General features: G+C 31.7%; 1 protein-coding gene across 7 annotated transcripts in view; it reads right to left on the bottom strand.

Annotated features, from left to right (window-relative positions):
• LOC148608192 (sarcoplasmic/endoplasmic reticulum calcium ATPase 1-like) overlaps nucleotides 1-24,901 on the bottom strand; it is a 63,353-nt gene that overhangs the window by 38,014 nt on the left and 438 nt on the right. For all 7 annotated transcript variants that reach the window (XM_088545490.1, XM_088545488.1, XM_088545493.1 and 4 more), the window contains exons 2-8: nucleotides 24,781-24,798; nucleotides 22,599-22,681; nucleotides 21,450-21,554; nucleotides 12,054-12,192; nucleotides 10,182-10,262; nucleotides 7,148-7,233; nucleotides 6,438-6,504 (exon numbers count right to left, since the gene is read on the bottom strand). In XM_088545490.1, the coding sequence (XP_088401616.1) occupies nucleotides 6,438-6,504; nucleotides 7,148-7,233; nucleotides 10,182-10,262; nucleotides 12,054-12,192; nucleotides 21,450-21,554; nucleotides 22,599-22,681; nucleotides 24,781-24,798 (579 nt within the window). The remainder of the gene's footprint in view (nucleotides 1-6,437; nucleotides 6,505-7,147; nucleotides 7,234-10,181; nucleotides 10,263-12,053; nucleotides 12,193-21,449; nucleotides 21,555-22,598; nucleotides 22,682-24,780; nucleotides 24,799-24,901) is intronic.

The following is a 24,901-nucleotide window of genomic DNA, read 5'->3' as shown; positions in this document are numbered from 1 at the left end:
TGAACAACTTGGCTGGCATTCCTACAAAAGGGGAAGACACTAACTTTCCAGTGTACTTGGTCCATACTCCTAGCTTTCCAGTGTACTTGGTCCATACTCCTAACTTTCCAGTGTACTTGGTCCATACTCCTAACTTTCCAGTGTACTTGGTCCATACTCCTAGCTTTTGGTGGTCAAGGTTGCTCATTCAATGTTTAACTTCAGTGTGTATTCTTTTTGTTTATTTGTTTAAATTATGGTCTTTTTTTCTATCTTTTTTGGGTCTAATGTCTGTACTAGTACCATGAATATCCTGTTCCTAAGGTTTGTGGTTTTATGGATTGAGAAACAGGATATTCATGATACAGGGATCAAGACTATACCCCCCAAAAAATAGACATAAGACTATAACTTAAACACATAAACAAAATGAATACACACTATAGTTAAACATTGAACGAAAAACTGGGAGTATGGACTCCTTAAAGTTACTTTCAATTTAAAATTTTATCTTTGTGCAAGTTTTTATGTCCTCACAACTTCCCTCTCATATTCAGCTGAGTCAGCAAATTTCTCCTTTTGGCTAATAGAGGGTACAATTTAAGTGTAAAACAAACACAGGAAACCAACAACTGACATCAAAGAAATAAATCATTATCTAATACACTGCAGGGTATGACCAATAGTCAAAACATGGACAGCAAGAAGACATTAGAATCTCCCAAGTCACTATGATCCCTACCATATGTCTGAACCTTCTGTTCAGTATTTACTTTGTTATGGTTGAACATAACCAAACAAACATTACATCCCTGTAAACTCTGTATTCTCATGACCTTCTTGTGAGTTCTCTCAGTCTGATGATTAGTTTTTATTGATAGGAAATTAAGGGTAATCAAACAGACCTTGGTTTCAGGCTTTCAAATTAACAAGCATAGAAATTCTATCTTGGATTTGATTATTACAGATTCACTGAAGATCAAAAGGATGCCAGTGACAGGTTAGATACTGCCTGCCTGCCAATTACAGAATATATAGAATTATATGTTCAATGATATTTTGATTGTTTTGTTTTTATTTGAAAATGTGATGATGATCTCTGAATTTCCTTAATAATTCTTATTCTCAACCCTTTTTGTACCCAAGATTCCATATTCTTGTTAAGGCCAATCAATTAATATGTATCTATGATTACTGGTGTGATCCAAAGATCTGCTTTAGCTGCTAACATCCAAAGGAACCATCCATCACTTAAAGACCTTCCTAATCCCAGGTTTAACTTGTCTGTCAGCTTGTGAAGATTCAGTATCATCAGAAATCCTTGAGGAATTTAACTTATACAATGTATATATACTAAGATGTTGGCAGGGAAGTTATATTAGCTGTCAGAAATAAACTCTAAGAATTTATACTAAAGAAAAGATGCTTCATGACCTAAATAACTCATAAAATGAACAGGAACTCAGTGAAAACCATAGTCATTCTGAGATCTGTGTCTATGAGGGTGATTTCTGAAAGTATTTACTATTTTGGATTTATATTACACACAGTGCATTTGTGATGCTTCACAATATCTGTCCATTTACCATGTACTTAAAAAGCACACACAGAAGCTCAGAAATTACTAAAGCAAAACATTTTACTAGGTAGTCATTTTATCAATATTAATTCAAGACTTCCATTTTATTCAATGCTGATTTTTTCCAACAGAGAAAGCAATTTTTTTCTCATGTAATCTTGAAAGATAGGAAGTAATATGAAAATTAAATACTGGTACAGATATTTGCTACAGAATTGTAACCAAAGATATTTTGATGTAACCAGCAAAAAGCTAATTTAACTCTTCATAAAGATAAGTGTCGAGAGCATATTTCAATAGATGATTCAAGGGATGAAAGTCCAAAAATTGTAAAGGCATAAATAATCTGCATAGTGTAAGATCAAAAAGACACAAAACAATATCAGAATAAGACATTCAGAAGATATGGAAATATCCTAATTACTGAAATAGAAAAAAAGACATTCAGAAGATATGGAAATATCCTAATTACTGAAATACAAAGGTAATGTAATAAAACACAGCAGAAACACATGTCATAAATAGAAGACTTGAGCAGAACTGTTTCTACAGGAATAACTTATCAAGTGCAGCGTTTTGCTTAAGTTCAATTTATGTAGGTAAAGAAACTGCAGAAGAATACAACAGAAAGACATATTACCAGATAGCATAATCACAAGATTATGACAATGGCAATATTCGTTAGAAATATAATGGTAGTATAAATTAAGTAGCATACCAATGAATTACTGTATTTATACTCTGTAGGTGAGTTTCTTCCACAGTAAGAAAATTTTTATTAGTTGACTAAGTTTAAACTCCATACTATTATCCTACATGTCTACAAAATCCAGGTTATGAACATCAAGGCGCAACATAGGCAAAGAAGGTCATCAACTGTGAGATCATCAAAGATGAATGGATCTGAGAAGAGTTATGAAATCTCATATGAGTCTTAGAGAACATAAAATCTTAGAAACCTAAGTCTATATACATAGCTACTTACACTGGTTCAGTCCCCAGACAATTCAATGACAAACTGATTACTGACATATACATGTATATAAACATTTATAGAAGAAAAAGCTATATTTTTAGATTCCTGCCTTCATGCCATATAATCTTTGGTTTTGGTAAGTAGCAGACATTCTTTAATTGAATCTAATTCCTGAAAAGGGCTTGCTATGACACAGTCGGTCTTTCCAATCTTAACCTAAAAAATTTCCTACTGACAGAAACTCAGATTTGACCATTTTCTCGTACATTGTACATAAGCAGATAAAAACTTCCAAAACATTTGTCTGACATGTCTGTCAGTTGTTATTTCATAATGACTGCCTGTCACCACTAGCATCATGCCTGAGTCTAGTGGAAAGTAGAAATTCAGTTTCAATTTGCATACCTTTAAAGGAAAGTTGTTGAAATTCATGATTCAGACAAATATCTGAAAAAGTTATTGGCACATTACAAAGACAGGAGAGATGGATATAAATATAGGACATAAGGAAAAATTTAATGAGGAAAGATAAGGATAATAAGTCCTATCATTACTTAGATGAAAGTGCTATATTTAACAAAGATTTAATTAGATTCCTGCCTTCATGCCATGTGCCAAAACATACAGTAAAAGACATTCTCTGATTAAATGTATGCATCTAATTGAACCAAGTTGCCTGAAGTCGTAATTATTTTATTATGCAACGAAATTAACTCATTTCCACATAGATGACTTCAAGTTAGAAGGCTTCAGTAAATTATTACTTGTTCAAAGAAGGAATTCTTTTATGTTTTCCATTGCCAATGTTTAATTTTCCATTGAAGCTAAATTTAGCACAAAATATTATGAGTAAGGCAAACAATACAAACATTAGGCAAAAAAAAAATTATGTCTGTTTCCTGTTACCCTATCTACTCTAAACATTTAATGGACATTGTTAAGTCTTGATATTTTCATCATTAGGTTTTTGAAAAATAAAATAATTTCCCTATCTACCCTATGTTTTTCTTGCTGGTAGCAGGAAACAAGACTATTATCTTTTTGGCCTAAAACAATTTGTTTTAGGAGTAATAGATATACAGGGCTGCTCTATAATTTTCACTGCTAAGAGAACATTGCCAATAATTTCAATTCTTCTTGTCTAAAGTAAATGCTGAATCATAATCTTTAAGTATGCCTATGTAGCTAAATGCATATGTTAAATTCATTTACATAAAGTAACAAAAAAGTGTGTCATCAGTCTCAACACATTACATATTTTTTTTCAAATTTGTATCACAGGGTACATGAGCACCAAGTTTCATTAAAATACATGTAATACTTAAACACAATATGATGCCTAAACATGTATGTTTTCATTCTTGCTTAAGATGTTAAATATCAAATCTATATTCAAAGTCTTTTTAGTAATAGTCATTCATTTATGGGTTTTACTAGATTTTAAAGATAAAAAACTAAATGTATATTTCAAATTCACAAGTTCTACACTCTAATGATATTCTTTTTTTCATTTTATGCAAACACTATTTTGAATGTTATTATCACACTCCAATAGATTTGCATCCATAAATCCAAAATATATGTCATATTTGCACAAAATATCTTGCACTATTTGATGAAAAAATTGGTGAAGTTATAATTTAAGCTTTAGAATTTTTCAACTATTTTTGTACAAGGCCAATCTGATACGTCCAATAGTGGGGCAGATGCCAATACTAATGATGAAACAAGCAAACCAAAGCTTCAAGAGAATAAATATCTTTTAACATCATTAACATTTTGATTACACATTAATAAAGTAAATTTTTAAAGTAAGTACATGTATGAATTTAATCAAGAAGAATATTTTGATTACATTAATGTAAGGTTTTAAAGTAAGTACATGTATGATTTTAATCAAGAAGAACATTTTGATTACATTAATGTAAGGTTTTAAAGTAAGTACATGTATGATTTTAATCAAGAAGAACATTTTGATTACATTAATGTAAAGTTTTAAAGTAAGTACATGTATGAATTTAATGACATTTCACATTAGTCTTCTCAACATCATAGAGTGGTATTACAAACAATGAACCTTTTGCACTAAAAAATGTTTGTGCATATTAACAAGAAAGACAGATAAGCTGGTCTTATTTCATTTCATAACAACTTATAAGCTAAAGAAATATCTTTTCAGCACTGTAACATCAAGAAAGGAGACTTAGGCCAATAATGTGATCTTCTTTAGATCATCAATAGATTATAAGTCACTAATGGCTGCACCCAAGGTCATTCTCCTGATGCTGTGTGTTTAGACAGGAGATGCATGATTAGTGCACAATCTGCAGTATACTGTATCACTGTGACGCAAGTCTACATCTGGAACAGTACCCAAGCCATGTGCTGAATGTTAATTAGCGATTAATTAAACAATATTATCTTTTTTTTCCTTATCTATAGAGGAGATTCCTTGGCTCAAATGTCAAAATCTTGTTAGCTATTTGCTATTTATGTTCATACAATTTGCCTTCTCAATATTTAATCATCAGACCATCCTGATCTACGCAGTTCCTAATTTTATAGACTGGCAGTATAAATTTAATGTCTTCAGGACTTTTCTGTGATACTGCCTATTTCTATTAATGTTGAACAAGTTTGCCAACTGAGTATCTAATTTGGCATCATCAGAAACATACAGCTATTTTCTGCCATGTTAATGAAACCTTGAAGGAATATCTTTAAATTAATTTACCTTTCAATATAACCTAAGGAAATTACTTTAAGTTCATGTAAATTTGCCAGTTTTATAACCACATACTTAGAAAATGGTAGAACTTCTTATTTCTTATATTCTTTCTATAGAAATGTTAAACCCAGAGTTTGTACTATAAAGTACCCACATTGCCAAATGCTAATTTAGACCAGATGCACCTAATCAAGTCTAAGAAAGTCCCAATCTAAAGTATAGGATATAAGCCACACAATTTTTTTTCTGCTACTGTAATCAGTATAGCATGTTTAGCGCAAAACTTCTGTTAGTGCTAACACAGAACACTATTGTAAATTGTTATCCTATTTAAAGCACCCTCATCCACAGATAGTCAAAGTTATGAAAAAAAAAGTCACAAAGTAAAAAATCTGTATACAATGTATCTCCCCTTCACATCAGTCATAAATTAAGTATCTAACAAATACACAAGTCATTCCCAATTCTAGACAAAAATTTTCAAGAAAGCTCTACCATGTACATACATGTACATCAATATACAGCAGTCTTACTTAACCAACAACTAAAACCAGATTCATAAAGAGAACTCATTTCCAGATAGATTTAAAAGTAGATATAGGTATTTTCATTTACATCTCTTTATTTCTTTTTTATATCAGTTATGAACTTAATGCGAATTCAATAGGGTAATTGTAGTAATTTGTTTTATCATCAGCAGGAAGTTACATTAAGACATCATATTTTTTATCTGTCTCTCGAGGTTTTTGATAAATGCTTGCTTCACATATCACTATTTTTCCATTATCATTGCATAATTATGTAATATTAACTAAGTGAAATCAGCTGTTGAGTCAAGAAGTAACTCATCATCAGTACATACATTTTTTTCTGAGTTTCTCCAGTATGGGCTTGTTAGGTTACACTGTGTTTCTATTTATATTCAATTCAATGATTGTGTAATTTGTTCAGCTATCAGTTGATAGATAAGACCATATCTTTTCTCTTATTTCCTGTAAAGTTATGTATAACCTCTAACAGCTTACCAACGCATTAATTCACGCTTTGTTAAATCATCAGTTTGATACATGTAGAGATGTTATAACAACAAAAACAAGAAATAAATTGCCACCAAAGGAATTCATACGTTTTATACAGAGAGCAAAACAGTCCTTAGCTACAGCACACAGACTTACCAATTTCGGTGTTGAGTCCAGTTCCAATAACAATACCTCGACATTTTCCAGCGGCAATGTTAGTTCCCTATAAATTGAAATAAACAAATCAATTGAACAAAATATGGACATAACAAACAAACCTGTACATAACTGATTATAAAAAATGTCGATTTCTAGACTAAAATGTTGACCACTGAAAGCATTTTAGAAAATTACCTTCCAGAAAACTGATACAAAAGAATGGAAATCATGAAAAATTTTGTTGGTCACATGACAAAAGTAAGACAACATTTTTTTTTAGTTTCAGGCAGTGTCTTTCTCATATTAGTTAAATCAACTGTGTTGAAGAGTAACCAAGAGAACTAAGATTCCAGTGGAAATCAACAGAATAAATTCTGTCAATAAAGGCAAGACAGGGAAAACAAACAATAAAAAAGTAAATGAGCAACCCTGACTCCATTAAAACTAGCTAAGGCCAAAATAAAAAATATCCTAGACTCTCATCCTCTCCTGACCTAATTTTTTTACACTATCGAAAAATTTTATTTTGATTTTTTTTCCAAATTTAGGTCAACTTCTTTCAAATTGACAGCATTTTTCACTTAAACTGACAAAAAGAAAAAAATATAATTCCCCCACCAGCCTGCCCCTAATTTACAAAACTGTTTGATTAGAATCTAGGATTTTTTTTATGATGGCCTTAAGAGAAATATAAGCAGAAAACTTACAGAGAAGAGAACATTTTTCTTGTCCTGGTTGACAGCTCTTGGGTCTGGGATGGGGTCTGTATGTTTGATGACACTTACACTCTCTCCTGAAAATATACATAGGGAATATATAGAATGAGTATTGTAAATGTATTAATTTTCACAGATAATGTCACATAAACATTTTCTTGGTTTCAAAAACTGATAAGTGTTAAATAGTGTAAAAAATCCATTTCACTGGTACTACTTTTCATGCTTTCCTGTGCACTGTGAAAATAATAGAGAAAATAAGTAATATTATTTACAGTATATATGGTACATGTATTATGTAAGATTGTTGTATCAGAAATTAAAATGTTACATGTATACCATGAAGGAACTTTTATATTCAAGTATCTACTTTTTGATTGTCTGTCATTGATCAGTTCTTTGAAAAAGTTTTCTTGGCATATTTTAAGTATTCAATGAAAATTTTATATTGTGTTGAGAATTCATAATTTGTGGTTCACCAAAAACCACTCAAACAGGAAACCCACCAGATAAGGTAATTTTAGTGAACTTTTCACTCATGAAGTTGTCTAAATAGGGTTCCCTGTAATATCATCCAAATAGTTCAGTAGAATTAGTTACATGTACACATTCACCCAAGTCCTTGTTGTAAGTGGATTACAGGAAGTCAAACTTTATTGTGGTCAGGAGAAATTTGTTAGTTAGGATTCCTTTCCATGTACAGTAACATTAGCTATTTACAACTTGGATAATTATGACAAGTTTTCCATACACAAGAAGAAGTATCCAGCTATGAAATGAACTATGTAGACAAAAAATCAAGACTTGTATAATTTTTGTCTGCTGTTGGGTACCTTTTAAGAACTAAATATTCTCAGAGCCAAAAATTTTATTTGCATACCCACTTCTGATTAATTAAAGTCTGCAGGCACATAAACCTATTACCAGTATAAATAATGTAAAACTGAAGAAAATTAATGACACTGTCATTAAATGACTACATGTTTGGTCATTTAAAGTTAGGCCACAAGCAGTGAAATATAAATGGATTGAACCAATTTAATTACAGTCTACAATACACACAGGGTTAATTTCCTTTTACATGTCAATGTATACAGAATACACATCATATGTTGTAAATACAAATTGTTGACATACAAATGCATGTACAAGAACCACATGTGGAACAGCATATAGCTGTAACTACAACTACATGTATGTTGTGCAAAGAGAAAACAATTACCAAACTTGAAGCAATATTACAGGTTTTTTTTTAATGGTTCTTGGTTTATTTGTGTAAAACTGTTGGCAAATCAATATTGTTTTACACATGTATTTTAAATGCACATAATCTTGATTATTACTGCACCATAAGATAAACAGAAAGGTAGAATATTACCAGAAAGGTTATCAGTAAAATATCACTTATAAAGATCATTGTATATTAATTTTTTTTATATTTTTTAGTATATATATAAAGAACATCATGTTATTTATTATCCTATTTAATATCATACATGTACTAATCCAGAACTTCAATATAAGGTCTAGACTACATGTGTAAGTGTGTGCTGTTTTTTTTTCTGTGTGTACTTCTTGGTTCCTTTGTGTTGCAGCTTCTGTTTTTCACTTGTTAATTGTGGTGTTCAAGGTGTTGTCTTGTCAACGCCCTAGTTTATATCTGTGGTACTACTACTTTTTTCTTTAAATACACCATCTGTACATGTATATTATTAAAGATTAACTTTCCTATAAAAAAATCATATTTAATCATGTTGCCAACTTATCCTTCAGAGTCTGTTACTTAACACAATCTTTTTGAGAATTATGAGTTATAATGATTGATTTACCATAATAATCAGCATGAAATAATTCGATATCATGGATCCTTTCAATTGCAGAATCCTTGGTATGCAGACAAAAAGACAGAAATTTTCAATAGTTCTGATATTTAACAGATTAAGAGCTATTATAACCCAGTGAAATCTTTTCCTAATGACCACGAATGGCTATGAATATCTATACTTCAGGTAAAAACATTGATTGTGAAAAGTGAAAGTTATCTTCAACTACCTGGCAGTGATAATGGAAAGGAATTTAAGTATAAATGTAAATAGTTCTAATACTATTATGAAGTCAAATTTATAAAAGTTCCCTTTGTTTTAAACTGTAATGATTAAGGCTACATGAACATTGTAGTTATGCTCAATAACCAGTGAAACCTTTCCCATTTGGTTACTCTACAGGTAAGAAGATAAAGAAGTAACAAATAATATTTTAATGTTTGCCTAATACTATTTGGGTTGGGCCAATTTAAAAAAGAAACCAACAAAATTTGAATTTTGGCCTGAAGTTATATTTGTGTAGAGCCAATTTATAAAAGAAACCAACAATATTTTAATGTCGGCATAATACTATTTGGGCTGGGCCAATTAAAAGAAGAGACCAATAATATTTTCATGTTGGCCTTATACTACTTAAAGAAGAAAGAAACAAAAAATTACTGTTGGCCTAATACAACTTGAGTAGGGCTAGTTCTAAAGAAGAGACCAATAATATCTCACTGATGGCATAGGGCTATTTTGGGTAGGGCCAACCTTAAGAAGAAAAAATAAAATTCAGATGTTTGCAAAACACTACATCTACACATATTGTTATCTGCATTAAGGCTGATATCAGCATGTGTGGTACAGGAAATACTGAGATAAGGTATGCATGCTGTACAGGTTGAATGTTTATTGTCTTGTACAGATGCAGGAAATATTGGCACTGTACAGATTATTATACCTGTGTAAAGGGATATGACCTTTGTCTAAAAGCTACATAGAATTTTCATACTCAGGATAGTTTGGATGGACACCCTGGTGGTTTTAATTTAAATGAAAATTGATAATGTTATATAATCTGGTGCACAGATCTTTTCACATTCACCTATAATTTACAATGGAAAAAATGTAAACATACATTTGAAGGGAGGAATTTGCTAGACAAGGCTGTAATTGTGTGCATAGCAGATAGACCAATGACTTCCAACCTTTGACCTTACCTGTTAAAATGGACTGATCTATTCTAAGAGTTGTGGAATGGATAGTGCTTATTCTAATATCTGCAGGAACCTTGTCTCCCACTGAAAAAGAAAAATTTCTACTAAAATGTCTGATTACCTGGAACAAATTGAAAACTACTCAGAGTTTTTTTTCTAGACCAGGCCCTATTCCATCATTTAACTTAATATCATATCTCAAGGCAAAGCACAAGAAAATCTACCATTTAAAGAACAAGAATTATAGTTCAACCCATACAGGCACTTGAACAGAGTGAGACGGCCTCTAGCCCATGTCAATATAATTTGTTATTTATGTAGAAGAAATTTACCTTCAAGTATTAAAAGAAATCCTCATACAGAAAGATTTTGTAAAGTGTAAAATTAAAAACAAAATGAATTTCTAATTTTCTATTACCATTTTCCATTTCTGATATACCTATTACATCCTTTCTTTCCACATAATAATGAAGAGATAAAAACTGTAACCAACTTATGTCAGTATTAATTCACTTGGTATTAAAAGGTATCTTTATCTTATTGACTTGTATATAACTACATGTACTATAGCAGTTATGTAACACAAATGAAAACTGACCAGCTCTTATACATGTACATCATATGTTTCACAAGTAATCAACTTACTAGCCTCTAATTCTTATATACCACTATTTGGATTCTTTTCATTAAAAAAACCAAGGATCACCTTTAAATCAACAGAAAACCTAAATAATTACCAGCAAAATTTTCTGGGTCATTGTTCCTGTCCTCTTTAACCTTGGTATAATACAGTCAGTAGAGATTTTGTCTGCAGAACTAAATAGTATTCCATTTCTTCCAACTTATTCAAGGAAAACTTAATAAAATCCCTCAAAGAAGTCTGTTTTTCCCCCATCCCAATAATTTTCCTATCGGAGAGAAACTTACCAGAAACCTCTATAATACCCTTACTAGCTATAATTCTCTAGGTTCTTATCCATCCAATATTTAACCATGTCACAAGAAACTTACCAGAAACCTCTACAATATCTCTGGGGACTAAGTTACTAGCTATAATTCTCTAGGTTCTTATCCATCCAATATTTAACCATGTCACAAGACACTTACCAGAAACCTCTACAATATCTCTGGGGACTAAGTCACTAGCTATAATTCTCTAGGTTCTTATCCATCCAATATTTAACCATGTCACAAGACACTTACCAGAAACCTCTACAATATCTCTGGTGACTAAGTTACTAGCTATAATTCTCTAGGTTCTTATTCATCCAATATTTAACCATGTCACAAGAAACTTACCAGAAACCTCTACAATATCTCTGAGGACTAAGTTACTAGCTATAATTCTCTAGGTTCTTATTCATCCAATATTTAACCATGTCACAAGAAACTTACCAGAAATCTCTACAATATCTCTGAGGACTAAGTTACTAGCTATAATTTTCTAGGTTCTTATCCATCCAATATTTAACCATGTCACAAGAAACTTACCAGAAACCTCTACAATATCTCTGGTGACTAAGTTACTAGCTGTAATTCTCTAGGTTCTTATCCATCCAATATTTAACCATGTCACAAGAAACTTACCAGAAACCTCTACAATATCTCTGGTGACTAAGTCACTAGCTATAATTCTCTAGGTTCTTATCCATCCAATATTTAACCATGTCACAAGACACTTACCAGAAACCTCTACAATATCTCTGGGGACTAAGTTACTCACTACAATTCTCTAGGTTCTTATTCATCCAATATTTAACCATGTCACAAGAAACTTACCAGAAACCTCTACAATATCTCTGGGGACTAAGTTACTAGCTATAATTCTCTAGGTTCTTATTCATCCAATATTTAACCATGTCACAAGACACTTACCAGAAACCTCTACAATATCTCCAGGGACTAAGTTACTAGCTCTAATTCTTTGGATTCCTCTATGATTTTTTCTAACTACTTTAGCTATTTCAGGCTCATACTCTTTTAATGCTTCAATGGCACTTTCTGCATTTTTTTCCTGAGAAAAAAAAAGAAAAGAGATATTTAAATATTCTACTATAAAATATACAATTTACTATAACATCATCATGTCTAAGACATGACTGGTTGCAACTTCTATAAGAAGTAAAATCTTTCTCATGGCAATTAAGGTTAAACATGGTACCAACATACTTTTTGTAAAGTTTGATTTTCTACAAACAATATTTGAGCATTTTTTTCTCTCATCTTTTGGAGTCTTTATATCAATACAAATCAAATTTAACATTTGAATCTGAGAGTTTGCTCTTGTAATTTTTGTTGCAAAGGCCTACTCTAGTCCTACTAATATACATGTATAACAGACACTGCTGGTACCAGTGGTTCTTGTCAGTCTGATATAACCAAAAATGAGCTTACAAAATGTAAATTTTCCCATATGGTTAAGGAAATTTCCCACTGCCCCTTACATTCAATAATTGTTCCTTTTTCACAAAGATTTCTGTTTATTTAGAGTCAATAATCTTGTTTGTTCAGAGACTTAACAATTAGTACTTAATTAATGCTCTTTCTTCAGACTAACACATGTGTAACTTATCATAATAAAATAGGGTTAAATTCTGTGCCATCAAAAAGATACTAGATTTCTGAAGGACACCAAGATTTGATGTACTAAATAGAGAGGAAACAATTAGCTTATGAGATTCATCTGTCATTACATAATGTTACATGTACATCTCTACATGTAGCAACTGCCAAGCTAATTAATGCAGCAAGTGTTTCTTGTTTAGAGAAGGGCAGTGCATTAGACAGTTAATATCCTCAAAATTTCTTATGTCTGCCATTTCTTTTGGCTACAAGGAAAAAGGGAAGGAAAGTTCTTCTGTCAGAATGACAGTGTAGACAGTGCTTACATCAAGATTCTGCAGGTCTTTGATTATTTTTGGCAACATGAGAAAATGGCAGGAGGAAGACAAACAAATTCACAAAGACATTAAAGCTTCATGTTTCCATTTAACTGACCATTTAACTTCTGGATACACTCAAAAGTTGGAGGGGGAAAGAGATATAGAGCAGGGCATAATCTGGGTGGTGAAATGGAGATTTAAGTTGGCAAGAATTTTAAAAAATGGTAAAAAGTCTAAGAGAAGTCGTCAATGACTGTGAATTTTACATTTATATTTTAAGTATACAATTGTAAATGAAAAGCATATCTTAAAACATTTATCTCCCACCTTAAAAAATGCAAGAGGTGCATAAGTTAAGGAACATCAAATTCTCACTAAATTTTCAACACTATAAAATTAAAACACCTTAGGGTGTAAACAAAATAATTTATTCTAGGTCAGAACAAAGCATGTAAAAGATCACCCTTTCTTGAATCTATCTTAGTCATGCAAGTGTTTACATCAAAGCTTCTAGAGGATAATCAGAAATCAATTTTAGGTATATTATATTTACACCTGTCTAGAATTGAGAAAGGTCAAAAAGCTGTGGTGTATACAATCAACCATTATATTGAGCTTATAATGCTTTATTTATACCTTTAGTATGATGAAGTGGAAAATCAAAATAAAGTTTTCACATAAAGGATGCAGAGATTTAACAGATAAATGTCTTTTTTTTTCAAAGCTTGCTTTACATGTTCTACAAGACAACATCTTATTTTCACAGTGAGAACAGGTTTTCCAAGTTTTATTTCAAAATGTATATTTACTAGCTCATGAAAACATTAGTCAATGGTATGAAGAAGCTTAGCCTGATTCATACTTAATGTTCTCTTTATGACAACTACAGGTTTGATACGGTTCTTGTAACAAAACCAGACTAGCAACCAACATAAAGTTTTCCAGCCAGGTTTTCTAAAGAAAGATATCCACTAAGTCAACCTCAATGAACATCACTTACAGCCAAATAGAGACAATACATATTCAAGTATTTATATATAAGACACTCACACCAGTGATACAAAAATGTACTACCCTTTTTGATGTAAGATAAAGAAAACAGTGGTCTTCTAACTGCTGTCTTGAGTATAAATTAATTTAAAATGTTTTTGACTGACAACGAAAAGTACCCAAATATTGCTAGATCATGAGTAAATATTGAAACTGAAGTAAGTAATAGGCATGATATTAAAATGAAATCTTTGAATGAGAATTATAGTTCATCCAACTCCAGTATCAATACAATATTCTTGTCTTTATGCTATAATCTATTTACATTTCCATTCAAAGGGTAAAAATAAATTCATTTGATCGACACAGTTATTACACACACATTAGGAACCCACCCATCTAGCTTGAGCAATATAAGAGAGCAAGTTTTTAAAAAGCATTAGGTCGGTTTCTTCAATAGAAGTTTTTTTTTACTTCAGTGTTAGAACCTAAACCCTTTCCTCCACCCACCAAAACTATCAGTATTGACTGTGTAATCATTACATGTACATGTACCCAAGATTACCTATGATTCTAACAGCCTCGATATTGTGTGGAAATGTTTTCATGCTTCTACTGATGTTTTAAGTAGCTGTATTTGTAAGAATCATGCAAAATCTGAAAAATGTGACACCCCAACAAAGGCTACATATTTTTATATTTGTTATTAAATTGCATTATGGGTCTATACCATGAAATGTGTAATTATTCATTCCAATCTGCCTGCTCTTAGGAGATAATCAACATTGAAAATCCCATAGATTCTATTGTATTTGTGTGTCATTTGCAGAGTTATCTCCCTTAATTTTGAACTCTACAGTGTATTCTATATAATTTTTATCTCCTAAGAACACAGGTTATATGAAAAACTGAATGTTAATTTCTGTTTACTATGGCAATTCAAATAAAATATCAAAAATAAAAATATGTAAGCTTTTACCCATGAATCACATTTTGCATGATTCTTAGCTGGAATGGTACTTAACACACTGTACATAGTCTTTCAATATTATTAAAATTTTGTTAAAGATTTATATAAATATTCTAAATTCTTTGTGTCCTGTAATTTGTTTTCAGTCTAGTAAATGTTTGATGACCATATGCTACAGATTTTGTACCTTACATGTAAATATTTAAAACCTTTGGATCTCAGTAATTACAGCAACTCACAGGAGTCACACTTATTACTGAGGGCTAAATGGAAGCAGATTGTACAGTCTTCTCCCACTGTTACATATATGAACTGTACAATGTTACACTGTACAATGTAAACAAACATTAAACCGCAGTACTTGTAGTACACTATACTTATAAAAAATAAATTGTTTTGACACATTCCATTATTTATTGACCACTAAGTACCCATTGGACATTTTTATGTTTAATGATATAAAATAATAACACTTAACAAGTACATGTATATCTATATGTTTGGTCAACTGGAATGTGACATGTACTTGTACATGTAGCTGGTATGCTATAGTGAGGAAGTTCATAAATATGCATTGAATACTATAGAAAATTAAGAACTTAAGCACAGCATGATACAACTGCAGTGGTCAATCCCTGAACAAATGGGGCAAGTGTGGACACATTAGAAGTTTTTGACACACTTACGCATAAGGACTTACAATTCATTAGGAAACAACAACTGGTTTGGTCACAAATTCAGATAAAAAATTAAGATCCTGATTTTTTCGTGTTGCCCATTTGACTGCTTATAAAACCGTTAGAGATATCTGTGACATGATTGACAAATGCATACAGGATTTTTCATAAGGAATCCAATTATTTTAAATTTCAAAATCAGACCAAATATTAAAAAAAGCAAATTTTGGGGGTGCAGCCCTTTTGACTCCTTACAACTCGAAAACCATAAGTAATATCTGAATTCTGATTGAACAATGCAGGCAGATATTTTCATAAAGAATCCTATAAAATAAATAAAAATTGGACCAACAATTAACAAGTTATTGTCTTGACATCTGGAAAATGCATATTTCTGCCCCACCCCTCTTCTGCAAAGTTTAAGTCTACAACCTCTAAATCAATCCAAGTCTGACCATTGTGGTATTGAAAATTGAGAAACAATATCATTGACTGCCTATGCTTCTACAATGACTTTAATGGGACCCAAGCAAATTGCTACAAAGATACATCAGAGTACAGAGAAACATTAAACACAAGGTGAGTCCTCTGTTATACAAAAATACATAAAATACAAAAACAATTACTGTACATGTACATGTGACCACTCATTTTGAAGGTAAAATATTAATTGTTTTCAGTAGAAACATGTATTTTCATGTTACACCTGTATTTGCACCTGTTCCCTGGTATTTTTACCTTTAGTTATCTGTTATTAAACACCCACTAATATTATAAATCTATTCAACTACAATGGAGATCAATAACTAAAGTAAAGGCATTTGTCATTGGCCCAGGAAATCTAGGACATAATGTTAAATTGCTATGGTGTCACAGGACCCAGGATTCTATGACATATTGTAAACCTGCTGTAATGTCAAAGGACCTAGGAATCTGAGGCATAATTACAGTTCCAATGTACAATCAATCTATTGTTCCCAGGCTCCTACATGTAAATTTATTATGTTTCATATACATGCATTTTATAAATGTACTGGACAAAGTTGTGTCATTACAACAGTTACTGAGAAAGAAATATCACTAAGTTTTGTAGGGCTTCATGTACATGTATTATTCAAAATTAAAACTATTTTTTCTTTCATATACAAAAGGAACATGCAGGTCCACAAACCACAAAAAAAAAGAATCCACAATTAAAAAAGACATTTCAAAGAACTGTCCCAAGTTAAAATTGATAACTTATAGAACATATAGAATTTCATAGTACCTGCACATGTATTTTGTACATGTAACTATAATCAATTACATGTGGCATTAATTGTACAAGACTACGTCAATATCACATATGTAATAAACGCATGTACTGTGAAAGTTAAACAAGTTTGTGGATTCATGAATTAGTGGTTTTTGAATTTCCAGTATACACATCAATAAGAATCTACTATTCGTTGGGAACCAAATTTTGTGGTTTGACCTACCCATGAAAACCACAGAAATTAGTACCCAACAAACAATCGTACTTTCACAGTAATTAAACCAAGCTTATTCATATTGTATCAATGTGCTAAAGTGAATGACCCTTCAATGCAACACTTGCACCAGCTCTGTTCATTCACATCAAAGAGATGCAAAGGTGAATAATTTGGCCAACACACAAAACTGCCTAAGAGATTATATTAAGATGATGAGATTTATATTGGATCATTACAAAGCGTGCAATAAGCTATTAACTGGGCAACACTAGTGTAAATCAAGAATTTATAAGTATATATACACATGGCATAAGCTAAATTAGAGAGGAAGGGAGGCATGAACGTTTTCTGAAATTATTTGGTTAAGAGGACCAAATAGAAGCTTGTCATCAAGTCCAAGTAGACACTCTTTTGACAAAATGTAAATATTACATGTACATGTATACAAGTACACTTACTGGGTACATTCAGAATTCTCCTGATGCCATTACAGCACTGTGCTTTTTAAAAATGAATTTCAGTTTAAATGCACAATGAGCACTGTGTTGTTTTTGGAGACAAGCTTTTAGAGCTAGCTATGCCTGTATACACTGTTCTATTTCATACATAATGTATTTATGTGGAGGACATTCGTGCATATTCTGTATACCACAGTGACAGTAGCACAACTATGTTCAAATTATAGAATTCCTAAGCATAAGTACTAAACTCTGTTACAGTGTACCAATTAAATTTTCACTCAACAGACAGCATCAGGAATACAGCATGTACTTGTGTATGTATATTGATTACTGAAAACTACAAATACTTTCTATTTTAGTTCAGATCTTGCAAGGTACGAAATTGAGCATTGCTCAAATCTTAAATAAATACAATAAATATAGCTGAATGTGTTATAAACAAGAATCACAGATAAAAATAAACAGCCCTGAATCAAACAAGAAAAAGTTCTAAGATAAGGTAAACTTATTGAGGAGCTAGGCAAATAAAACCTATGAATATTTATTACAATACCTAACCATACTGACGTCAAATTGTAAATTTTTAGAGAGGGGTCATAATTTAACCAACTGGAATCAATTATACAGAGGGGCATGACGTCAAATCGTAACTGCTAAAGAATGCTTATAATCTTATCTGGTGTTCTATTTCTGTTACATCCCATGCACTAATGTGTAACAACCTTGTAATAACAGAAAACGCATTAAACATATGCTGAACAGGAAAAAAAGAGCCACTTCATGACCTTCATCTTCTGGTTTCAAAGTCAGCAAACCTTGATACATAATCAATTACCATGCAATTCCTGTTCCTGCCTATTACTTAATTAGATAACACTGCAGTCCTAGACCATGTTTAAATATGTACATGTGTATAAATACAATGTACATTTAGACTTCAAGTACAAATGTACATGTACATGTGCATGTGTATAAATACCTTTTACAGTATTCTCCTCCAAGTACATCACTACATGTACTTGTGTGTGAATATTTTTTGCATATTCTTCAGGTACAACAACATTGTAGCTCATTCTTCAGAGAAATGATTGATTACTTCACATGATGACTTATATACATCACATCAGACTTGAATTTTTGACTTCACACTTCGTTGTGTCATAGAAAAATTAACTAACTGTAGATCCTTTTTTCTTAGGGAGTATGATTTGAATTACTCTGTAAATTAGGAGCTGATATTCTGGGGAAACAAAATCAAGTGTGATAATTAATCCTGCCAATTGTGAGGTGTGAAAAAGATGTTGTTTACATTGGTTGCTAGGCAACAGTTAAATGCTGTACAAGAACAATTCTGTCGCTAATGAACTTCACATCACCTTGAGCGAGATCAATCGACACAAACTTGAGTTTCCTAGAAATGAGGCATAAATGTCTGTAGATTAATGCCCTGTGAATGTTGTTTTGAAAATTACTGAGTACCAGACTTCTTTGAGAGTAGTTATGCTATCAACGTATGTTGTACAGATGCAGTAAATATACAGCAATAATCTGGCTTAACAGGAAATTAATTGTTAGGAGAAAGGTCTGCCATAGTTTGCTATTAAGAATATGATTGGTTATTCATGATTTTCAAGTAATTAATGATGGAGGTACATGTACACCCCATTTTTAAAAAATTTTTTAAGAATCAATTTCATTTCTTATACAATAAAAAAAAACAAGAAAATGGCGAAAAAAGTCCTAAATTAATAAATTTTGGCAAAGAGATACAAACTTACAGTTGCATAGTACAAACATGTACTGTACATGTAGAGCAAAATTCTAATAAGTAGTCAACTGTCTAAGCTGCCAACCAGAAATTTGGGGTTTCCATCTAATACATGTATATAATGTACAAAATGAAGCTCCAACTTTCTAACAAATGGCTAAAAATTGTCAGGGGAGTACAAAAGTTTGTTCTTAATATTAAAAGAAGCTGTCGTCTAATTAATTGAATTTTACATAAATGCACTTAAGACTATCAAAATTGTTCTGGGCGGCTAGCACTTTACTGACATGTTTACATGTTTGGTTGTAATGTATCACTGAAGCCTGCATGTATTACTGTACATAAATGTAGAAAACAGAAAGAAATAGTGTACACTAGCCATACATACATTTGTACATTTATTTCTATTTAAAATTAACGTAAGTTTTAATTTCAAAATAAAATAAAAAAATATCAATTCTTCATGTCTTACTAGATATTTTATAAGGGTATTTGATTTAAATCGTTAACAAGATCTTCAATCTACAACAAGATCAATGTTTGTTGTTTATGTTCACAAAATAAAAAATTTAAATTACAACAAAATTTCAATAGCTTGCACATACAAGACCAGACCTTACATACAATAGTACAATGATGTAAGAGGCCTGAACAATAACTGTGGTATGTACATGTAACAAGAGATATTTAAAACTTTTGCCGTACAATAAATATGTAAATCTGTTGGTTTTTTGGGGGGGATACAAAAAAGGTAAAATTTTGAAACTAAACAAAATCACATATTTGTGAGTCAAATTGCATGGTTTACAACATGTACAGCCAAGTGTTCATTAAATTAGATTTACAGGGCTTATATGTGCATGTACATGTAAATACATTGTATGAACATTAATATATTACAATGCACTTTCAGTACATTGTCATACATTACCAAAGTTACATGTACATATTTTTGATTTTATTAAAAAAAAAAAAAAAAAAAAAAAAGAAGTCATCAACAGGGATCAAATTTTACTGGAAATACTCGCTAAATGCGAGTGGAATTTCAATTTAGCGAGTTGAAGCTACATCATACCGGCAAATTTTAGCAAGTGTTTTTTTTTAAATGCCAAGTTTCACTTTCCAGCGTCAGGATCATTAGAATGCTTGATACAAGGGTTATTTCTCTTGCCTTAAAGCATTTTACTGACCAGGTAATACACAAGAAAATTAAATGGCCTTGAAAGGTCAATATTTATTATGCCAGCACGAGTCGACAAATCACAGCTTTTCTAAATAACTAACAAACAGAAACTCTCAGAAGTAGGCTTAGATCATGCAGATAGTGGCACCACAAGCCAGCCGGACAATAACAACAACATTTTCATTAATCAAGTTGTTAATGCTTCTTTAAAGACTGTTAGGAAATGGGGGAAGGAATTTCAAATCATTTAATGAGAATTGACATGAGTGGAAGGCACTGAACAGTTACGAGTCAAGGCCATTTGTTACACGCTGATGATATAATGAACAGAAAACAAAGACGCCAAATACTGTCCCTTATGGCCCTAACCAATAGTTGTTTGTTGTCTTTTGATTGTATTTTAGCTGTTTAAATTGTTTAATATTACTACATACTAAAAAATTGAGCAAGTGACAATTTATTTTAGCAAGTTGAAAAACATAGCACTTGCTATTTTTAGCAAGTGGTAAGAAATGGGAAAATCAATCCCTGCATCAGTTGGGAAAGAGCAATGCAGCAGTGGAACTAGGGGGTGGGCATTAGGGTTGTCGTGTCTGATTTTGTGATTTTCACACAAAATTTGGACAATAATGAGCAAATATTGTCATGAAAACATCCCTTCTAAATGTCTGCATGGGCCCCTGCAATTTACAAATGCACTGTACCGTACAATAATGTACAATGTATCTATAAATGTACACATGCACAATGTACATTTACTTCAATTTTGATAAAAATGGCTCTTCTACATGCTGTAAAAAGTATAGAAATGCACAGAAATCAAAGATGTACATTAGGCTTAGTGGATTATTTCATTAAAAGGACTTACCTGCCATACACCAACAATAGCGTTACAAATTAAAATCGTCAATATAACAAATGGCTCTACAAAGGCTGTTACTTGTTCATCACTTTCTTCAAACCAAGCTAACACCTGTGAAGAACAAAGAGTCAATATTACCCTACCTTAAAACAAATCTAAGAATGTTTACCATCAATATTACCCTACCTACATTGTAAAAACAAAACAAACCTCAAATTGTTTAGCAACATTTTATAATGTCTGTAATCGAATGATTAATGATTATGAAATACATACATGTACATTAGAATTTCTTAGCATATGCTATATGATTTGACAGTCTGATTCCTTTGTTTCAACTTGCATGATATACCCTGTACATGTCTTTTCATAATCACTGGATTACAGACATTATAAAATGTTGCTAACAAGTCTGATGACCTGAGGTTAGTAAATATTGGAGAAGGCTACTACCGGTAAAAGCTCTATTTCAGTAAAACTCAAGAATAGCATTTTAGCACTCAGGGCTATTGGTTCTTTTTATCAGCTACAAGTAGCCTTGTGGTCTAGTGTGCCCGTCAAAGGTTTGATATTACTAAATTGTGATTTCAAAATGTAAATTACCTGAAATACTGCATGCACCTTGGTAAATGTGTACTGAAGTGTACAGGGCATTTATGATGGACAATATCCAATAGGTTTTAACAGTTCTGATTGAATCTTATACTGTAAATACATGTACACATACATGTATGTAAATATACATGTGCTTAATGCAGCACTGTAAGAAAAAGTGCTTTACTACACGTATGTATTGTAAATGTATATGTACATGTATGCAGAAGTAGAAATCTGACTGGTTAAGTGGGCAAGTTATACTTAAACAACCCCAATGGAATGAAAAAGATCAAGGCCACCCAAGGGTCTTCAATAAATGACGAGGAAACCCTCACACCACAGGGCAGGCTGTAAGTATTGAAGCAAGTAAAATGATTGACTGCAAGAAGTACATTGGGCAAGCTCTATTTGAATTAAACTTGGCCATTAAGAGATCAGCTTGCTATAGACTAGTGGGTGAGCGCTTACAAAACAATTGTACTTCAACCTCAATCTGAACACTTATCATAGTGGAAGTTATTGATGACAGCTCTACAATTATATTAATAAAATACTTACAAAAGATATTACAGCAGCTAATAAAAGAATCTTTACTAATAAATCATCGAATTGCTCTAGAATTAGTTCCCAGAGAGGTTTACCTGCAAAATACATCAGATAAAATGATTGATACCATACAATGTAAATCTTCAAGCAATGCAAAATATGGTTCATTATATTTAGCAGTAGCAGAAAGCAACATGTACAACTTGTATCATAATGTCAGATGATGACTTGCATTTTGTATGCAGGATAAAATAAGAACTTGTTAAAACATTATGAATTAAGAATGGAGGCACATGTACAAATAAAAAAACAGAACATATTTACCCCAACTAAGTGATAAAGTGACAGGTACAATACTATTATGAAGTGCAATTCCTTTCCACTTTTAAGAAATACAGAAATTACAGATGTTTTTATGTACATGTACATTAAAGAGTACACACAAAAAAAAACCCAAAATTTACACAAACTGGGATTATGGATAAGGTGTATTAGCACTACACGTAGCTGGGATAGCATCTTACACAGTTCATATGCATATTTTGTATATCATTTATGAATTGCACTTAAATAGTCCTTAAGGATTGTGTAAGTCAGGTCTGCTAAAAAAAAAATGTACATGCACCTTGAATCTGTGCCTGATTTTAAAAAAGGATAAAAATGTACAGTACCTTATGCCTTGTAGGCTCTTCCATGAACATCCACCCAACACATGTATATTTACACTCAGATGTTCAAACCAAATGAAATACATATACATGTAGTTAAAACATGTACATACATGTACTGTAAAGGTACAAATGTAGTGTACTGCTATACATGCACGCGTTTTGTAGGTCAACTACAATAATCTGTTTTGTCTACCAGGCAATTTATTGCTTTACATCAGTGTATTTTTTTAATCATATTGAAATTCATTAGAAGACAGCCATATGGCATACATGTAACAAAATTTTCTGAAACACATGTAATTTAGCCTTCTGTTAAAAGCAGCCGCTCCTGCTTATGTTGAAAACCACAGCAGGGTGCTTTAACATGCAAGGAACATGTTACAATATATGCAGTTATACATGTACATATATGTATTTTTTTTAGAACAGTTTAGAAAGAAATGTGGAGTTATTAATTATTAAAGTCAAAAATACAATGTACAATGAACAAAAAATGTACATCTTCTACCAATGTTTTTAATCAGTAATTTAAAATTTTACATGAATAGGCTTCAGTCGAAAATGTTAATCTTAATCGTCTCCCTCTTCAAATTTTAGTAAAAAGATGTGTACATCAAAAGTAAGACTTAGCCCTTATCATGAACAGCTCCCTCCATATACCTTACAGCTCTGTTCCTCACTTTTGGTGTGACGTCACACTTTAATTTGATTGGTCATTTGAAGGAATTCAAACTGACCAAAAGCCATTCAGAACTACCAAGCCCATGTGCCGAAATGGAATTTTTTTTTCAATCATAAAAAAATTTAGAAGTTGAATGCTCTGGAAGTTCTGTTCAAATGATCATTTAAAAGATGAGTTTTTAATAATAAAGAGAATAGTAGCTACAGGTTTTTAATTTTCTTTCGGGGTTCAACTAGTATTTACCAAAGGAACATTGAACCTACAGCAGTATATGAAGGTTCACCTGGCTACATCTAGATCTTGTGGTGCCCGGATGTTCAGAATAGAGAATAGTCTTATAATATCTCTTAACTTACATTTAAAGACCTACAGTATACAGTAGTTTTACACACATGTTCAATGTACATGTGTAAGAAATAAGCATACATGTACAAAATATATGTGGACTTATTTATTAATTTTATCAACACAAAATGTTCAGGCATTAAATCAATATCATCAATGTGCAATTGTTACTGTGTGCTATCATGAGTAAATGTACTGGATATTAAGACAGGTAGCTAAGGGCATGATCAAAATCTAACATCCAATCTTTTCATTATCCCAATTTATGGTTTCTCTATCATTTTGTAACATCACCTATATCAGTGGTTTCTTATGGAAAAGCATTATTAAGAATTGTTTTTTTAATATGGTACATTAAAATGTTCATTAGAAATCTCTGACAGGCGTGAGTGTAGTAGGGGTCAAAACGTGTTCAGTGTTTACACAGGAAAGGGAAGTAGCATTCAAATGATCAAACGTACAACTAAATGATAACATTCGTTACATGAAAACATACCTTCTTCTGCTGGTAATTCTGAAAAATAAATATAAAAATCTTCGTTTAAACAACTAAAACTTACAGTTCTTAAGAAAAATCTGTTAAGTACATGGAGAAATCGCGAAATGTAAAATCACAT

This window comes from Perna viridis, chromosome 9 (genome assembly GCF_037379345.1).
Source record: "Perna viridis isolate PV_CMFRI_1.1 ecotype Kerala chromosome 9, ASM3737934v1, whole genome shotgun sequence".
In the NCBI taxonomy this organism is placed as follows: Eukaryota; Metazoa; Mollusca; class Bivalvia; order Mytilida; family Mytilidae; genus Perna; species Perna viridis.
The sequence above is the reverse complement of the archived record's forward strand: the minus strand, read 5'-3'. Positions and strand labels throughout refer to the sequence as shown.